The following is an 18,902-nucleotide window of genomic DNA, read 5'->3' as shown; positions in this document are numbered from 1 at the left end:
GTGTGTGTGTGTGTGAATGTGAGTGTGTGTGTGTGTGCGCGCTACCAAAAGACTTGAGACGTGGCCCATTTCCGTAGGTACAAATTTGAATCTAACCTTGAGGACATTTATGTGTAAAGTAAATTCTATCACTCTTTCTGAAATGTAGCCAAGATTCAGCTTTATTTCTCAATAATTTCTTAATAATTCCTTTGATGATTTTTTTTAAATGTAGTATTTACACCATTAGTATAGATGGGTAAAGATTTAAACACGGCTAATGAAGGCTACACACACACACACACACACAGTCATTTTGTTCAGGGTTCCATGGAATTTTTTATTTTGTAATTTTTTTCATTTGCTTAACATTTTACGGAAATTTTAACACTTAATGTAACCTAAAGTTTAAATTTTTTGTTTTGATTTTTTAGATTTGAGCAAACTGAAAAAATCTTACTTCTGTTCCAGTAGCCTAAAGTTTGCCCAATTATCATTAGTCTTATCAGATTGCAGGAAAATTGGATCAGATTTGTGGTTAATTTTAGGTTAATCTTTAAACCCAAGTTCAGTCTCATTATTTTAGGATTGTTGTTTTGAACTGCTGAAATAATAATTTTTTTTTTAGCAGAAATAATAAATACTTTCATATGTGTTGGAAACTTTAAAATAAATCTGGGACAGGAATGTGATTAGTCTACATGGATATGCAGTTTTTTTTATTATGAATGATTATAGATTATAGTCAGTAATATTGGTTAATATTTGTGGTTTATTGTTACTGTATTGTGCGTGTGTATTGTTGAAACCGCATTTCTATTGGACTGCATTGTGTAGATTTAATGTTTTAGATTAATTCAGTGTGTGTGTGTGTGTGTGTGTGTGTTCAGTACGAGGATCTGGTGCATTACGGAGGGGACGGGCTCGGGATCCCGGCCCCGGCGGTGTACGGCGAGCCTCACGCGGCGGCGCGCGCCGTGCACGCGGTTCACGGGGGTCCCGGTCCCGCCGCCGCCGCCGCCGCGCTGCACGCGCACCACTATCCGCTGGCGGCGGCTCCCGGCGTGGGCTCGGCTGTTAACGACGCGCTAAAACGCGACAAAGACGCCATTTATGGGTATGTGTCCTCCTTTTATGGCGTTAATCATAAAAAAAACCCCGGCACTTATTATAGAGCGCTTATGGCTCCTGGAGCTGCTGTAGAGTCTGAATTTCCTGCTCTGTAATGTGTAAAATCAGCTAATTTATTATTTTACTGTAGGCTGAACTATTGATGCTGAACCTGTTATAGCTCGGGCCACCAAACAATGCAGAAAAGTTGTGAGAATTTCTGCTTAGATGCGCGAGAGCATTGTGTTACATATTTAATTAAATTATGCCTTAATGACGCACAATAGATCATTAGACTAATCTTTAATATATTGATCATAGTATGAGTTATTATATAAGCTTACAGAAAAGTCACACACACACACACACACACACACACATAGTTCACATCTTCATTACTTTCACCCATTTTTTCTACCTGTAGTGCACGTGTTTTTACTTTCACGTGAAATTTTTCATTTCATTTTATTTATGGGATTCAGTCATTTTTCTGCTGTGTTGCGTTTGTTTTCACGTGTAGTGCACGTGCTTTGTTTCCCCTTCACAGCGTTTGGGTTTTCACGCGCTCCCACACTGAATTCACGTGTGTGTGCACAACATGGTGAAATGCACCTTCACGTGTAAAACCCACCCCCCCAACACACACACACACGCACGTTATTTACATAAACACACGTGGAAAAACATGTGTGACATGTTTGTGTGACATGTTTGTGATTTCCTGTAAGCGATTTATAACTATATTTATTATGTTCTCTCTAGTTATGTTTTCTGTGCTTTGGTAAATTGTAGCACTGGCATGTTGGGAGGAAAAAGCTAATTAATTTAGATCAAACAAACAAACAAAACAAAAATAAATAAACAAATGACAGAGGGACAATGGCTAAGGGGGAAAAAAAACAAAATTTTTTAAATAAAACAAGGAACAATTTTAAAATGTAAAACCTGTAATAGTAATAATATAGTAATCCTTAATCCTTCATATAATCTACATCAACTATAGCATTTATATAGTAGCTGATTTCTGTGTGTGGATAAACAAACAAACAAACAAACAAACAGCAGTCATATGGACGCTGATTTTTTAAAAATATTATTTGCTCAGAAACTAAAAACGGATTTATTAAATAAAACAAGGAACACTTTTTAAAACACAATGATAATAGTCCTAGCATTCACACTCACACTCACACTCACACACACACACACACACACACACACTAAACTGTTCATGGTCTATAATGTCGAGGTGTAAATGCCGTTATACTGCAAAACACTTAACACACTGGCTGTGCTCCAAACCGCACACTGAAGTAACCCACTAAAGTTAAAATGTTGTGTTAATACAACAGTACCCTCCATCTTAGGTAACCATGGTAACCCACAGTTGAGTGAGTTTGTGATTTGGGACAGAGCCAGATTGTCTCTTTGTGTTCTGACTTTTTATGGTTTTTGTTGTGAAGTGATGTGAGATTAACACAGTTATTGCGGACACAGCCTCAGGATCAGGCTCAATCATTACGAGAGAATTGATTAAATTAGTCTGTTTATTTAATCACTCTTTAGCTGAAATGTTCTCAACGAGCTGAAGTGTATTTTTTCGGGTTATATTTGTGTGTTTTGTCCCAAATCACGTACCAGAGCAACAATATCAACAGAACAACCCACTAGCACGTCATTTACAGTAACTATGGTAACCTGGGAGTACTGTTTAAAATTTATAGTATTCTTCCTTCTTTTATTTACTTTTTTTACACATTTGAATTGGTTGGGAAATGAAGTGAAGAGTATCTCAGTAACAGTTTGTTGTCGTATATATGACTAGCTGATTAATATATGCATGTTTTTGTTTTGTTTTGTTTTTATAAAGCCTGGATTAGTCTACACAGGCTAACAACAGGCTAACAACCACACAAAGACAGCTAAATGTGTAGCCAAATTTTTGTATCAAACCTGCAACCTGATATTATTTTATTGAAGGTGTGCATACATTTCTTTTTTTTTTTTTTAATTTAAATCACTTAATCCACTGAAAAAAAGTGATGCACTGAATTGACTTGATTCAAATGTGTCCATTATTTTCACACGAATAAAATACACAAAACTTACACACCTGTCTTTTAATTTACTTTTGGCAGTAATGTGTGTTGAGCATCATATTTATTTACTATTTTATATTTTTATGTTTCTGTTGTAACATGGAAGTGATGTATATACATCTATCTATAGATGTTAAAATGAATCAGATTCAGTGCATCACCTTTTTTATTTTTTTTAGTTGGAACCTCAGTTTAATTATAGGATTATATAGGAACTATTTTAGATAACACTTAAAACTTTAAGGAAGGAAACAGAGTGATTGTGCATCAGAAAGCTACATCAAGGATTTTATTATTAAATAATTATTAAATTATTATTTAAAAAATAAACATGTAATTAACCCGTGGTTTTTTTTAATTGTTTTTTTTTTTGATCGTTTGATTTTTTTATTGTTTTTTTTCTGATTGATTTTTTTATTGGTTTTTTTTATTGTTTGATTTTTTTATTGATTTTTTTTGATTGATGTTTTTATTGGTTTTTTTTCTGATTGTTTGATGTTTTTATTGTTTTTTTTTCTGATTGCTTGACGTTTTTATTGTTTTTTTTATTGTTTGATTTTGATATTGTTTTTTTTTTGATTGTTTGATGTTTTTATTGTTTTTTTTCTGATTGTTTGATTATTTTATTGTTTTTTTTTCTGATTGCTTGATGTTTTTATTGTTTTTTTTTCTGATTGCTTGATGTTCTTATTACTATTTTTTTATTTTTTGTAATCCAGACACCCGCTGTTTCCTCTGCTTGCACTGGTTTTTGAGAAATGTGAATTAGCGACGTGTACGCCGAGAGAGAGCGGCCTGGCGGCTGATGTCTGCTCATCCGCATCCTTCGACGAGGACATTACCGTGTTTTCAAAACAGGTCCCACTTTCCCACCTGTAACACTCTGCATGACCTAAATGACTTGTAATGAGCCGTGTCGAATAAACGCCATGACTGAGTGACGTAATAAATAAACAAATGACGTAATACGTGTCGAATAAACGCCATGGCTTGTAAATGTGACACTGAGCCCGACTGAGCATGCGCTAAGATTGAGACGAATTAAGCTACTATTTATTTATTTATTTATTTATTTATTTATTTATTTAAAATGTTATTTCCATTGCAGATCAGGACAGAAAAGCCGTTCTTCACGCCCAATCCAGACTTGGATAACCTGGTAGGAAAAGCGCGCTTCTGTACAAACTGCATAACAAATCCTCTGTAAAAATAATAACATCACTAATTAATAATTCATTTCAAATTTTTCATTTCACAGATGGTACAAGCCATACAAGTGCTGCGTTTTCATCTTTTAGAATTAGAGAAGGTGAGCTACTACTACTATTATTATTATTATTATTATTGTTATTGTTGTTGTTGTTGTTGTTGTTGCTATTCTTGTCTCAAGAACCACAGTGAAAATTATGCATCTTTTTTTTTTTTTTGCATTTTTTTTTTGCATTTTTTACACACACACACACAAAAAAAAACAATCAAAAAATGTTTTTATTTTCACGTGTGATTTATTTTACAATTCGTTCATTTTTCATGCTTGCTTGCCCACGTGCTCGGTTTATTCTCACGCGTAGCCTCTAATTCATTTATGTTCATGTTCCACATGTAGGGCATTCCTCTCTTTCATTCTCTTTCTTCATTAACATGTAGGCTAATCTCACATTATTCACATGCCACTCTGAAACGCACCTTCACACGTTTTCCACGTGTAAAAGAAAATGCAAACGTGTGATCACGTGATTTATTATTATTATTATTATTATTATTATTATTTTTTTTGCGCACTGCAGGTCCACGAGCTTTGTGATAATTTCTGTCACCGGTACATCAGCTGTCTGAAAGGGAAGATGCCGATGGACCTGGTGGTGGATGACAGAGAAGGATCCTCCAAATCCGACAGTGAGGAATTCAGTCGAAACTCCGGCGGCACCGCGGATCAAGTCAGTCTCTTTATAATCTGCAGGATTTCATTGTGATCAGCCTTTATTTCATCTCGGGTTTATTTCATTTGGAGCCCGTTTGAAGCGCAATGAAGCGGAATAAATTCGGTTTGGCCAATAAACCTTAAACTGTCGGCGGATTTAACGTCTGCTTATGGGTCGTTATCGATAAGCTGCGTGTGCGCATGCGCGTGGTCTGCTGTTCTGTACATTAGGAATAAAGAAACACTGGGTTTGTGTCTGGAAACACGCCCTAATCACCTTTCAGCTGGGAGAGCAGGGAGTATCCAGTGCACTTCTCAAACCTAACTGTCTCAGTAAACCTGTGTCAGATTACTGCATGTATTTATTCATCACTGCATTTAATGCTCAGGTTATTGAACATAAATATAATATAAACTTAAAGACTATTGCTTGAGATGTCCATATAAGTAAATTCCAAAAAAAACAAAACCAAAAAACAGTCAAACATAAAACAACTGACTAGGCTATACTGTATATCAGAGGTTAAAAGATATCCTGTGCGGATGTGGATACAAATAAAAATCTTAGATACAAATATTGTAGGCAAGCAAATACATAATGTACAGGCTGTTTGAAGACGACAGATTTCTCTTTTATAGTGAATAGAAAGAAAGCAGGTTTTATTACAGTGAGTAAAAGGGTCAGAATATGACATGCTTTCCTACTAAATACTACCTGCATGTAATCTTCTTCTTTTTTATTTTATTTCTTTCTTTATTGTAGTTTTTTTGTCTTAAGGTCTGATACACAACGAGAACCAGTAACTCATGTTTCGCTGTGTGTTAGAGTTCGAGCTTGTCAAACTGCCAAATTGCAGTATTTCCTTTAAATGTAAATATCATATCATGTCTTATAGAAATACTGCAGTATGTGGGTTTTTTCCACAATACATAAATGAGCTTTTTCTGAAATTTCCTAAAACACTGAATCAACAACAACAACAACAACAACATCATTAGAAACTAGAAACTTTGACAGTGCATGATATGGATCAAAAAAAAAAAAAAAAACAAGACTAGACTGTATTACATTTCTTCGAGGTTTCTTTAAGGGTTCATTGGATAATGAATGGTTATCTTATCCTCCACAAAAAGAAGAGCTGTACTTGGAACCCTTCTAACAGAGAAATAATCTGTTGTAGTGTTTGACATATCACCTTTAACTGTTCTCCATGAAGGACAGCTGAAGAACCCTTTTCTAAGCCTCTACATACTGTGAAGTGGATTGCAGTATATTTAATATATTTACAATATTTCAACAAGCCATGATGTGTCACAGATTTAAAGATCATTCTTTTCTTTTTATTTGTAGCCCTAGAACAGCTGTAATAAAGCTTTTGAAATGAGAAGTAGGAACTAATAATGATAATATTTTTTCTTAAGTAGCTAAGACTCAAGCAAATCTTCATCAAATGTCTTCAAGTATTATAATATGTGTAGATAATACTTATGCAATATTTAACCTTTAAGACAGGAAATTGGTTTACTATAGAGAGTAAACGGGCAAATACTCTTTGTCCAGTGTTAATGTGATGCAGTGGCATGACTGGAGCGTAATTCTTGTTTTCAACCTTGCTATTAATTTTAGATGACAGCCATTCATTCAGTTTCATTTTAATAGTGATAATACGTCTATCCTGCATCCTATGTTCTAACCCTGACCATATACTGTTAACTTCTTCAGTAGAACGTAAAGTGATAAAAATCTCTCAAGCTCACTGGCGCAGAAAATTCGAACTGTAAGCACTACAGACATGTTAGTGTCTTAACCCCGGTGAAAGCATTAATAAAGGTTACGCAGACATTTGAGCTCGGTTTATTTCTGAAAGTAGGCTTGAATGGCATTGTGCTCGGGGCGTTCTCAGTGTTGTGCGAGGGGAAGTTTTGCTTCGGGTCTTATACAGTTTACACAAGGTTTATCCACCGCAGCTGTTCTGAGGTCAGTGTGGAGTTTGATGTTTTATGAATGTTCGGCTGGAAAAGCACGACGATGACGCAAGGGAGGAATCAGTGTTTATGTGCAAGTCGAACATTATTACCCAACAATCATGTTCTCTGTTGGGGCTGAGTTTAAAAAACATCCTGCTTTTCGGGTTGTGTGTATAAAAGAGCCGATGCGGGTCTGGCTTCAAAGGCTCATGGGATCGTGTTGTTTCTGAATGAAGCCACATGTTTACATTTCTGTGTTTGCTTTGCATATGAGGGAAATGCTCGTGTGTTAAATGGACTTTCAGATTTGCCTTGTCAAATTTTCAGAGTTGGGCTTGTCTCTCTCTAACTTGCTTTCTGTGTGTGCATGCTTACACGTGCCACTTTTTCATTACATGACACTAACTGTAGGAGGAGTTTCTCTGGAGGTTGTGGGATGGTGACTGTTATGCTATGTACTTTTAAATATGCAATCAAGTACATGAAATTTTCCATATTGCTTTGACAGTGAATTAAAAAAAAAAAGATAGAATTACAGCCTTGCCGTATCACAGCTCCAGGGTTCCTGGTTCGTTCCTGAGCTCGTGTTACTGTCTATTTGGAGTTTCACATGCTCTTCTTATCCATGTGGGTTTCCTCTCCGGTTTCTTTCCACCTCCCAAAAACATACCTGTAGGTGAATTGGCGACTTTAAATTGCCTCTAGGTATGAATGTGTGTGTGAATAGGTGTGAATGTGTGTGTGCATGGTGCTGTGTGATGGACTAGCTTCCCATCCAGGGTGTATGATGATCTCGCCTCACACCCAGTATTCCCGGGATAGACTCCCGATCCACCACGACCCTAACCAGGGAAAAGCGTCTGCAGTAACGCAGTGACCCAGATGAAGCTGAGGGCACCAATACTTAAATGTTGAATGCAAACTCAGTCTGATCATGTTAAATACTCAAACCTTGTTTTGTTGTGTAATAGTGCACTTCATACATGTTACAATGCTATTATGTTGTATCTTATGTAATGAGCGTTTGTAGTGAATAAGAAGCCATTTTGGATTTGGGCCGATTTTAAGATGGTGGATTTTACATAGTTGAGGGACAGCTTAAAAAATAGTTAAATCGCACTACATGTCAGCAAAGAGAAAACATTTCTGTGGGTGGATAAATAAAAAACTAATCTCAAACATTCCAAACGCTGTATGAACACCAACAGTCACGACACTAATGAAGATGATGTTACTGTCCAGTAGAAAAGCTGTTTTAGAGAGATTTAGGCAAGAATCTGTGATGACTGTGTTAGAAAAATCAATGATCTGCACCACTGTTTCCTCTAAGCTGCATGCATGCACCATTGCCCACCTCTGATGATGCTCCCATGCAGAAAAAAATAAAATCCTTACAGAATGCAGACACAAAAATGTGTATTAAAAAATTCGTCAATTGGAGTAACTGAGAGATGACTGAAGTGCAGTTCGGACCAGCCACTTGACTCTCATAACAGCATTGTATGTTTCCTGTTTTTTGAAAGCCCAAACAGAAATGGGCAATGTCAAAACAGAGATGCTCTTGTGGCCTCCCACATTCAATCTCAAATAACCACAAATAACGCTAGCTAGCTACATCAGCTGTTAGCTTAGCAATCCATGTTAATTGTTCAACACCTCTGACAATCTCTGACACCTCTGCAGTCGAGAGTTGTCTTCACAGGCTAGCTGGATAATGCTAACCAGGCGGCCACAATCTGTGAAGCTCATGTAATGGGGTATTTCTGCTGAAATGGCAGAACGATCTGTCCAATAGAAATAAGTTTTGCTCAGTAAGAACAAAAATTAAAGCATTTTGGTCTGCACTATTTCTAGCTCCACCCACTAGTCTTGTTTGTTAATCATAATACATTGGGAAGAATGATGAACAAATTTATTATTGTACTTAGTTACAGAACAACTTACGTGGCAGTGGAAATAAAGAAATAATCTAGCAAGTTAAATGTGATGGGCATTACAAATAGCTTGTCTCCATTATCAAAAATAAAGACGCCCCCGAATAGAAATAACCAGGATGGTGGGAAAGATGTGTTAATGTATCTGGTACATCATCATCTTTATTGTAGATGATAGTTAGTTTCATTTCTGTGGCGGTTTCCACCTTCGTGTGTCACAAACCCTATCACCCCCCTACCTCCATATGTTCTAGCTGTGTTCTAGCCCTGTGTGTGTGTGTGTGTGTGTGTGTGTGTGCGTGTGTGCATGCATGAAAACTGAGCATGTGTTCTATATTATCTCTTACAGCATGAGTCTGGTATGCAGTTTCATACTGCACTGGACCAAATCATATATCACCACTATATCTAATACTCTCTCTCTCTCTCTCTCTCATTCCCATCTCTCTCTCTCTCTCAAGATGTGTTGGAGGGAAGATGACTCCGTCTCCGTTCACTCCACCGAAGGTCCGGCACCCTGCGGCGGACGTTCCAGTTCTCTCAACGGAGACAACAGTAGTGAACATGGTAACCCCCCCCCCACACACACACACACACTCACACACACACATAGTGGCTGTCATATTAGCATGAGTATTTGTGAAGTGTGCACCATGTGCCAAGTGAAACAGAGCTGCTGAGGTTTTGTCATCTCTTGCATAGGTTTACACTTTAGCACCACCCTGGGGGTCCACTACTACTACTACTACCACTACAACACACACACACACACAGATGCATGCATATGAGAATGAAGATATTTTAGGTTTTTAGTGAGGCTGGAGTGTGTGTGTGTGTTTGTGTGTGAGTATGTGTGTGTGTGTGTGTGGATTAGTCAGGAAATGGTGCATGGTGGATAGAAAGAGAGTCTGGTCTGTGCTATTCAACCCTGTGCACCAAACCATGGCCAATAAAAAACAGAATACACACTTCCCCAAAGCATTCATGTGCGTGCAAATGTGTGTGTGTGTGTGTGTGTGTGTGTGTGTAGATGTGATGTGTGTGTCCTCACAGCTGTTTGGCTGCCTCTGTCAGAATAACATGCTCCCTTAGTTGAGAAAGACAGATTATGTGTTTAGGCATATTTCTAGTTTTTGGGTTACTTTCCTGAACTAGAACTACACAGTTCCCCGATGAGTTCCTGTTCTGTGTTTCCACCACACTGCAGGGACCGTGACTCTTGTGTAGAACAACAGCGGTGATACAAGCAATGGTTAGGTCACTTAAATGTTTGGCAAAAAAACATTAGACATAAGCCTAAGTTTCTCCTAAAATTTAAAAAGTTCTTTAAAAAGTTCTAGGATTCTTGTCAACATATGTGCAGTGTAAATGCACCTAAAGATCTTGAGTTCCTCAAAAAGTTTTGGGTTCCTGTCAATGTATCTGCAGTGTAAATCCATGTTTAGAGACACCATGTTTAGAGACACCTCTGTGTATCTCGAATCCTCCTCCACACACATTGAACAAATCACTGACATTTGGCACAGTACATCCTGCCCCCTACTAGTTCCTGGTCCATAAAAATTACCTACTCTGGCACAAAAACATTTGTAGAAATACGGTTTGGCCCAGGAGCTAAAATTGGTCCTAAATCCTCCAGCAGGAGCACACCTAATTTCCAGAGTCCCTGAAAATGTTCCTGTATTCCTGAAAAGATATCCGTAGTGTACGTGCACCTGAAGTTCCTTGAGTTCCTGAAAAAGTTTTTGGGTTCCTGTTAATACATCTGGAGTGTAAATGTGCCTAAAGTTCTCAAGTTCCTGCAAAAATCTTAGGTTCCTGAAAATGTTCTTCCAGTGAAAATGCACCTACTGAAAAAGTACCTGGTTTGCTGATAGTGTGAACACACCTTCAGTTCTTGAGTTCCTGAAAAGGTTTATGGGTTCCTGACCAAGTTCCTGCAGTGGAAAATCACTTTACAAGTGTATAAACATGATTAAATTTATAGAAGTTTTCCCCACATCACCACCAACCCCTGAGACAGTGCAGGTCCCAGTCTTTACTTTGAACTAATACAGGAACATCCAAGTGGCCAGGTTTCCTCCAGAGGAAGTGAGGTTTCTGCACAAGCATAACAGTCGAGAGAAGCTTTCCACTGTCTTCCATTTACTTCGAGTCATCTTTGAAAAAAAAGATACATGTCTTGTCGTCTGGAACTTTTCCACTTCTGGAGACAGTAAACAGTTTATTATTTGAAGCACAAGTTTGACAATCAGCTCATTGTTTCAAAATAACCAGTGTTCACACTAGCTAGGGACAAGCCGACGATGTCACCACAGGTTTGTCTCGTAGTAGTGCAGCTACCACTACTGTTGTATCTTGTGGGCGTGGCCTATTCTGTTGTGTCGTTGTGATAAGAAATGGTAATAGCTAGTGGTAGAAACCTCAGGCTTCCACACAATATGATATGATTTCAATTCTTAAGGCACTGATTTGATATTTGATGATACCACTGAAACTGCTACGTTACGATTCGATTCATATGACAATGATATAATTTTTATATGATATAATTTAGTGGCCTCAGATTGATATGTGACCAACTTTGTTTGCCTAGCTTTAATTCGCAAATGATAATCACATAGAGAAAAAGATTATATTATATATTAGAGTTACGGGCAAATCATCTTGCTAGCCTATTATGTTATTTACACATCAGTTTAAAAATTACTTTATTTATTATTAATTTTAAATTGATTTATTGTTGCCTCGATTCATTTCAATTGTTGCCTTTTAAATCGATGCATCGATCCATAACATCTGATCGTTAAACTTTTAGTAACAGCCAAAATGTAAACAATCAACTGTATAATTTAGACTCCTTTGTTTAAAACATATTTTACTTTTGTAATAAAATTATGGAAAAGATAAAACGTGGTTATTGGTTTAGCTTTTGTCTTCTGATTTGCCATTGTTGACTCAGAACAGGACCTAAGCGGGAGCTAAAGTTCTGAGAGTAGAGACTTCAGGGAACGCTGGACAACTTGTGCCAATCATTTGCATTTGTCGCTGTACCACATCATAGCTCATTTGTGTAGAATTGTTTGTCCTTGACAGCAGAATCACTGTACCGTGTCGTAAACTTACACAGGAAATGAATGGCCTCTTGTCACTTTGTTGCTTGCGACAGCTCGGAGTTTGTGTTTTTCTACAAATATGTCATAAATATATGTGATAGGAACCTCCTTTATTTCCCATAACATCACGTCCCAAAGGGTTTTATTTCTCTTATACCACAGCAATTTATCAACGCTTTCCATTTTTCCATTTGTTGTACATTTCATTTGTTTATAGTTACATTTAATGTTGTGGAACATCTGTGAAACAAAGTACTTACCTAATTTCTTTGTAAGATTTGTCATTCTCTCACTGTCTCTTAAAGTTAGCTTGTAATAAAGAAACCGCAAAATGCAACGTCCTCTATCTTTAGACTTTCCCAGGGTAGTAAAAAATAAAGCTTTACCTCTGAAAGTTACACTGGAAACATGAATAAGCGATAAATATCTCCATACAGAAAAGCTCACCATACCAACCATTTCTATTTTTCTGTTATTAGACGTAGATTATGTGGAGCGTCCGCCATACAAGTCCCTCTGAATGAGCTGTTACTACAGAACGTATGTAACATATTAGCACGATTGCATTAATATAAAACTTGTGATTTGTTTTGCAGATGACATTTTTGTCAGAGCTGCTGTTATAGAAAAGGAATCAACACGTTCTGACCAATCAGAATCGAGAATTCAACCTTACTGTGGTATAATTTCAGCTGTTCCTTCAACACTTTCATCTTGAAAATGTTGCTACAAAGCTGATATGGAGTTGTACAGAGATGTATCTTTTACATATTTTCCCTCGTGACAGCTGAAAATGGTTTAGTAGATGGTCCTATTTCCTGCTTGTGAAGTCATAAGTACAACGTCTTTGCATTAGTGCATCACTAACGTTAGCTAATTAGCTAGCTGGATTTATTTTCACCCATTGCAAAAAAAAAAAAAAAAAAAAAAAAAAAAAAGAAAGAAAGAAGAAAATACATAATACAACCAAGGTTTAAGCCAGAAATAGCTTAATCAGTCACTACTAGGTCAATTGTATTTTTTAAAAAAAGAAAAAGAAAGACGTACTTACCACCGAACACAAAAACTAGCCTTTCCTCAGCCACGATGAAAAAGCTAACGCTTAGCAAAGCCAAAAAGTTAAATTACTCAGCTATCAAAACTGTTTTCCCAAACTCTCACTTCTAATTATGAGTTTACTGAAGGTTTAAGTTCAAACTTTAGGTCTGAAACTCATAGCACATGAAGGCAGCGTGCAGTAATTCTCAGCGATGTCTGCATAGAGGCTAAAAGGTTAGCATAGATCAGAGTTAGCATTATTAATTACTCATCTCTAATGAATGGAATGATCTCAGAGGCGTCACAAGGCAGTTTTTGTATGGATGTATGTGTGTGTGTGTGTGTGTGTGTGTGTGTGAGAGCCCCTTGGCCAGATGGGCTCTGTGTAAATACACATAACTGCACAAATAAACTGTAGCAGCACAAACCATGGTTTAGAGCATGATGCGCGCAAACACACACACACACACACACATATATATACAGAGAGAGACAGATGAACTCTGCTGGCTAGTGTGTATGTATGTTTGATGTGTTTGTACATGTGTTAGCCTGTGTGTGTGTGTGTGTGTGTGTGTAATAGTCAGGAAATGACGTTCCTTATGATAGCAAATTCTGACTGTACTGCTAGTGTAGCCTGTGCGTTTAAAGGGTGGAGCAGTGTGGGAAGGCTAAAGCCGGGTCTGTAAAACAGGAATTAAAGTACCTCAGAGCTTAGAAATGTTTTTTTTTTTTTTTTTTAATATTTAGCTCCTCTTGAATGGCTTAGACCGACGATATAGAGTTGTATTTGGGACGAATGTTTTACCTCAGTGCTAAATTCACCTCAGCTCCACAAAGTGGTCATCAGAAATATTTAAAGCTTAGCTCGCTAATTTAGTTCATGTTATTGAAAATTATTTTGATTGACATGTTACCACATTGTCGAGCTGAGGTGAATTTAGCGCTAACACAAACTACTTGAATACAAACCTATATCATCTGTTTAAACCATCCAAGAGGAGCTAACTATTAAAAAACACATTTCTAAGCCCCATAATGTGCTAACCAGAAACCTTTCACCACAGAGCGTAGGTGCTAAGCTAGCTACTTTAGTTAATGTCATTGAACATTATTTTGATATTTATGATATATTTTAACAGGTTTGGCTGCTGTTAAATAAATCATTGCACATAATACGGCAAATCAAGACTCAGATCTTTGTATTCCTTATATCATATTTTTATACTTTTATATTTTTCCTTTCCTACCTGTACAGAAGTAAATTCTGGTTTATGTAAATTTTATTTTGGTGTCACAGACAGTTGAAAAAAAACATTTCACTGCACATTGTACTGTGTGTGGTTGTGTATGTGACCAATAAAATTTGAATTTGAATTTGAGATACTGAAATCTCACTTTCAAATGCAAGCTAGTTTGCTACAGTTAGCTAGCTGGGTAGCAAGTAGTCATTAGTAGAGATAGCAGGAGGAGAGAGTGATATTTTTAATGGTTTAAAATGACAAATTTAAGCTGATTTTAAGGTGTTTCTGTGTGAATTCCATTACATTTAATATTTTTACTAAACTTTCCATTAAACTTTGCACCAGTCAGATATATAGATAGAAGGTTTTTTAGCGTTTAGCTAGCTGGCTAGATAGTAGGAATGGCTGGAGGAAATGGTGATTTTTTTTTTTAATGGTTTAAATTGAACTGCTTATGCTAACTTTTAAGTGTTTTTGTGTGAATTCCATTACATTTAATATCTTTACCAAACTTTTCACTAGGCACTGCACTATTTGGATATATAGATTGGTGAATTTGAGAAAAAAAATTTAGAAACATGCGTCTAAAAAATGAGTAGAGCTCAATGTTTAACTTTAGTGATCTCCTTGAAATGGTTAGATAGCCTTAGGTGGCTTAGACCGATCATATAGGTTTGTGTTTGGCTCAGATGTGTCTCCTCAGTGCTAAATTCACCTCAGCCACAGAATCTAGGTGCTAAGCCAGCTAATTTAGGTAATGCTAGTGAAAATGATTTTGATTTTTATGATATATTTTGACAGATTTGGCTGCTGTTAAAGTACGATGATGCTAGTTAGTAGTTTACTAGCGGTTAGCTAGCTGGTGTGTTAGTAGAGATGGCAGGAGGAGATGGTGACATTTTTAATGGTTAAAAATGAGATGTTTAAGCTGACTTTAAGATTTTATTTGTGCGTGAATATTATTTCACCTAGAATCTTTTGCGTAAACTTTCTCTAAGTTCAGCTCTATTTAGATATATAGATTTGTGAACTGTGAGGCATTACAGAAACATACATGTTTGCAAAAATAAATAGAGCTCAATGTTTAATGTCAATATCAACATCAACGTTCCTGTTTTTAGTAAGTCTGAAGTAAAAAGTGAAAGATTTACACGTGAATTTATTGTCAAAAGGAGTTTATTTTACTACCCTCTTAAAAACTGCTATATAAACACACAAGCGTATTTATGCACTTTGCGTATTTGTAGAAAGTTATTTATGGGACGCTTTCAACAACAGGTGACCTTTTGGACCACGGAGCTGCTTCTCCAAGCACAGGAGACGACGACGAGACGGACAAGGACAGGAGGAACAACAAAAAACGAGGGATTTTCCCTAAAGTGGCAACCAACATCATGCGAGCGTGGTTGTTCCAGCACCTAACAGTAGGAACAAATATTTTAATTTTACTCTTTACCTTTTTTGGGTTTTTCATTGTTGTGTACACAAATGCCATAAATGTTTTATAGGAATCGTATATGAAGGGTATGCAGCTCTCTGTTTATAGATGTTTAAGGAGGAGTGTAAGAATTTATTTCACTGTTTGAGCAAATCGTGGGCCTCCTAAAGGACAACATTCCACACCAGCCATTACACATACCACAGTTTATTCTCGACCAAAAAATTAGCTGAAAACACATATCACAGAGGCAGTTTGATTGTAAGATTAAACACAATAAAAATGTTATAGGCTACTGGGGAGTCTCTTAAAAAGCCATACATTACAGTACAGCTCAACCTAAAGTGCTCGTGCTATCAGTTTACATTGACTTTACAAGGGCTGCATTACGTTAAGGGTTCGCAGACACAAGAGTATAAACACACAACGCAAGGCCAAAGAAAGTTTCAGCTGCACGCTGCGAAGAATAATCTTATCATGTGGAAATATCTTAAATACAGGCAGAATTATCTAGTATTTTTCATTATACGATTAACAAATATAATGTTCTATTGCCTATTAGTTCTATTTTCTATTTTAGACATTGGTTTTATCAAGCATATATTTCTAGAAACATGAAAAAAGTTCAAGTGTGAAAATTGAAACAGGTGTAATAATTTTATTCAAATAAAATTTTATTTTATCATAATCTCAAAATAAGAAATTTTAAACAAAATTTTAAAACTAGTTTTAGTAGAGCACCAGAAATTAACATATTTATTCCCATACTAGAATAAAAACACACACACACACACACACACACACTTTACTAAAAGTATTGAACTTTGAAAATTGAAACCTTTTTAATGGTTTGGTGTACTTTTTAAAAATATATTTTATAAATTATTTTCAAAAAGTTGGTCCAAATTACTTTTGTTTTGTTTTACATCTTTAATTTTAAGGAACACTTTTGGATCAAGGAATAGGAAACAGGAAAAAGCTCTCATGTGAAACCTACAATAGGAATTAAAAAATTAGTACCACTTCAATCAGAAAGAATCAGACTGCAGTAATATACGGGATATTCGTGGATATACTTGAGCTACTTACTTTTGCAATGTCTTTCTTTTAGCGTTTCTCCAAATCTCAAATGATTAGTTAGAGTAGGAAACATTATGGCTAAGAAAAAATGTAAATGTTTTTGGATAGACTGTGACACAATGTGCCTGATGCCAAATTTAAGCCATTTTTGAACACAGAAAAAAAAATGTGTTCAAATTCCTTATTGTACTTTTTCTTTTATTGTACATGGTCGTTACTTGGAAAGTACTTGTAGTCCAAATACTACAGTAAAAATTTTGCAGTAATAAATTTAAACACCAGATGAAGACTTCTAAATATTATTAAATAAATACGAACCATCTTTGTTTAAAATAGATTAATTAAAGATATATGTTACTGTGACGAAGTAGGAGAACTTATTGAGCTGCACCAAATTCAACCCTTTGTTAAATTTATTCTTTTGGTAATTTTTGGCATTTTGTACAATTTAGACATATATTTTTGCTCTTGTTTAGCACAAAAATAGTCTATACCTTAAACAAAAAACAGTCTATACTTTTTTCAGCACAAATTCTGCTAGAATTCTGAACTTTTTTTGCCCATTCAGTCAACTGTCTAGCTTCTGACAGAAAAGAATTACAGATGTATCTAGAAACTGTATCTTTAAACCACTTTGATCATGTTTTTAGCAAATCTTTCTGAATTGCTAGATCCATTATTGTTTTTTTCCCTCCCTTTTTCTTTTGGCAGCTACACAGTTAACTGAATGGGTGAAAAGATTATTCAGATTTCTAGCAGAATTTGTTCAGAAAAATATGCTACCATGCATTTGAGGTACAGAGTCTTTTTTGTGTTAAAAAAGGGCACAATTATGGGCATAAATTGAAAGTACAAAGTGTAGGCAAAATGTCAAACAAACAGGGACGGTAAAAAGCAGCATCGAAAACTATGCATGTTGCCAAAAAGGAGGAAAATGAATCTAGCAGCTCCCATATATTTTACTGAAAACATGATCAAAATTGTTTAAATTGTTTATGTGGAAATGTTCATTGAAAATCAGTTGGGGAAAAAATTCCAACCCTGAAGACTTTGCAAGACTTTAGAAGAACTTAGGTTCTTACAAAGTATAATAGAAATAATATAGAAAGTATAATATAGAAAGTATCAGCAAGTTGGCTAGAATTTCTCAGCTTGCGTTTATGAGCTAAGAATAAAAATGATAATTTATATCAATGTACAGTACGTGTCTTATTTAGAAATTTGCCATTGTTTGAACAAAAATTGAAGAACTTCACATCATGAAGGCATGTAGCACTGTCTGTCTCTCTCTTCCCTTCTATCGCTGTTTTACTTAAGCGCACACACACACACACACACACACACACGCGCGGGCTGTACTCTGTGTTGGGTAATTAGCGTGTAATTTGCCGCCCTCCTGTTAGCAGATGTGCAGCAGAGTGTGTTAAGCCTCCAGCAGCAGTGAACGAGAACAGCGCTGGCATTCGGCTCTCGTTTCATATCTCACTAATCAAACGCATGCCCCTGATGACACACGTCCTGTGTTCACATTCTGTAGCAGCCAATAAAACGTCACACTGCAGTATTTTTTTTTGTTAATTTTTTTTAGGTGCGATAGAAAAATGCCTAATGCACGTGCAGGGTTTAGGACACATGCTGCTGTGTAACACAGACTCACAGAGCCGCCGGTGTTGTGACTTCACTTTTGAATTCATGCTTGTTAATGTATTTTAATTCTGGAGGCATTTTCAGATAACTGTAATAACGGAGCACAAACTAGGTGTGGTATTGTTTCACGAAGACCTATAAATGCGTCCTACAAATCGTTTGAACGTCAGACACGTGGACAAACTTTGTCTAAGTTCTCCAAAGCTCGTTAAAGGTCGGGGGTCACAGATACCGCAGAATCCTTCAGTTGTCCGGCTGCTCATATCTCGCGGAGTAACCCACAGAGACTGTACACACAACAGCAAAATGGTCCGGCCCGTCCTCTGAG

The 18,902-nt window shown here is 36.4% G+C and overlaps 1 protein-coding gene across 2 annotated transcripts in view; it reads left to right on the top strand.

Annotated features, from left to right (window-relative positions):
* meis1a (Meis homeobox 1 a) overlaps positions 1 to 18,902 on the top strand; it is a 35,509-nt gene that overhangs the window by 1,100 nt on the left and 15,507 nt on the right. For both annotated transcript variants that reach the window (XM_026932003.3, XM_026932002.3), the window contains exons 2-8: positions 870 to 1,096; positions 3,908 to 4,046; positions 4,297 to 4,347; positions 4,447 to 4,497; positions 4,976 to 5,125; positions 9,473 to 9,578; positions 15,688 to 15,833. In XM_026932003.3, coding sequence (XP_026787804.1) covers positions 870 to 1,096; positions 3,908 to 4,046; positions 4,297 to 4,347; positions 4,447 to 4,497; positions 4,976 to 5,125; positions 9,473 to 9,578; positions 15,688 to 15,833 — 870 coding nt within the window. The remainder of the gene's footprint in view (positions 1 to 869; positions 1,097 to 3,907; positions 4,047 to 4,296; positions 4,348 to 4,446; positions 4,498 to 4,975; positions 5,126 to 9,472; positions 9,579 to 15,687; positions 15,834 to 18,902) is intronic.

This window comes from Pangasianodon hypophthalmus, chromosome 26 (genome assembly GCF_027358585.1).
Source record: "Pangasianodon hypophthalmus isolate fPanHyp1 chromosome 26, fPanHyp1.pri, whole genome shotgun sequence".
NCBI lineage: Eukaryota > Metazoa > Chordata > Actinopteri > Siluriformes > Pangasiidae > Pangasianodon > Pangasianodon hypophthalmus.
The sequence above is the reverse complement of the archived record's forward strand: the minus strand, read 5'-3'. Positions and strand labels throughout refer to the sequence as shown.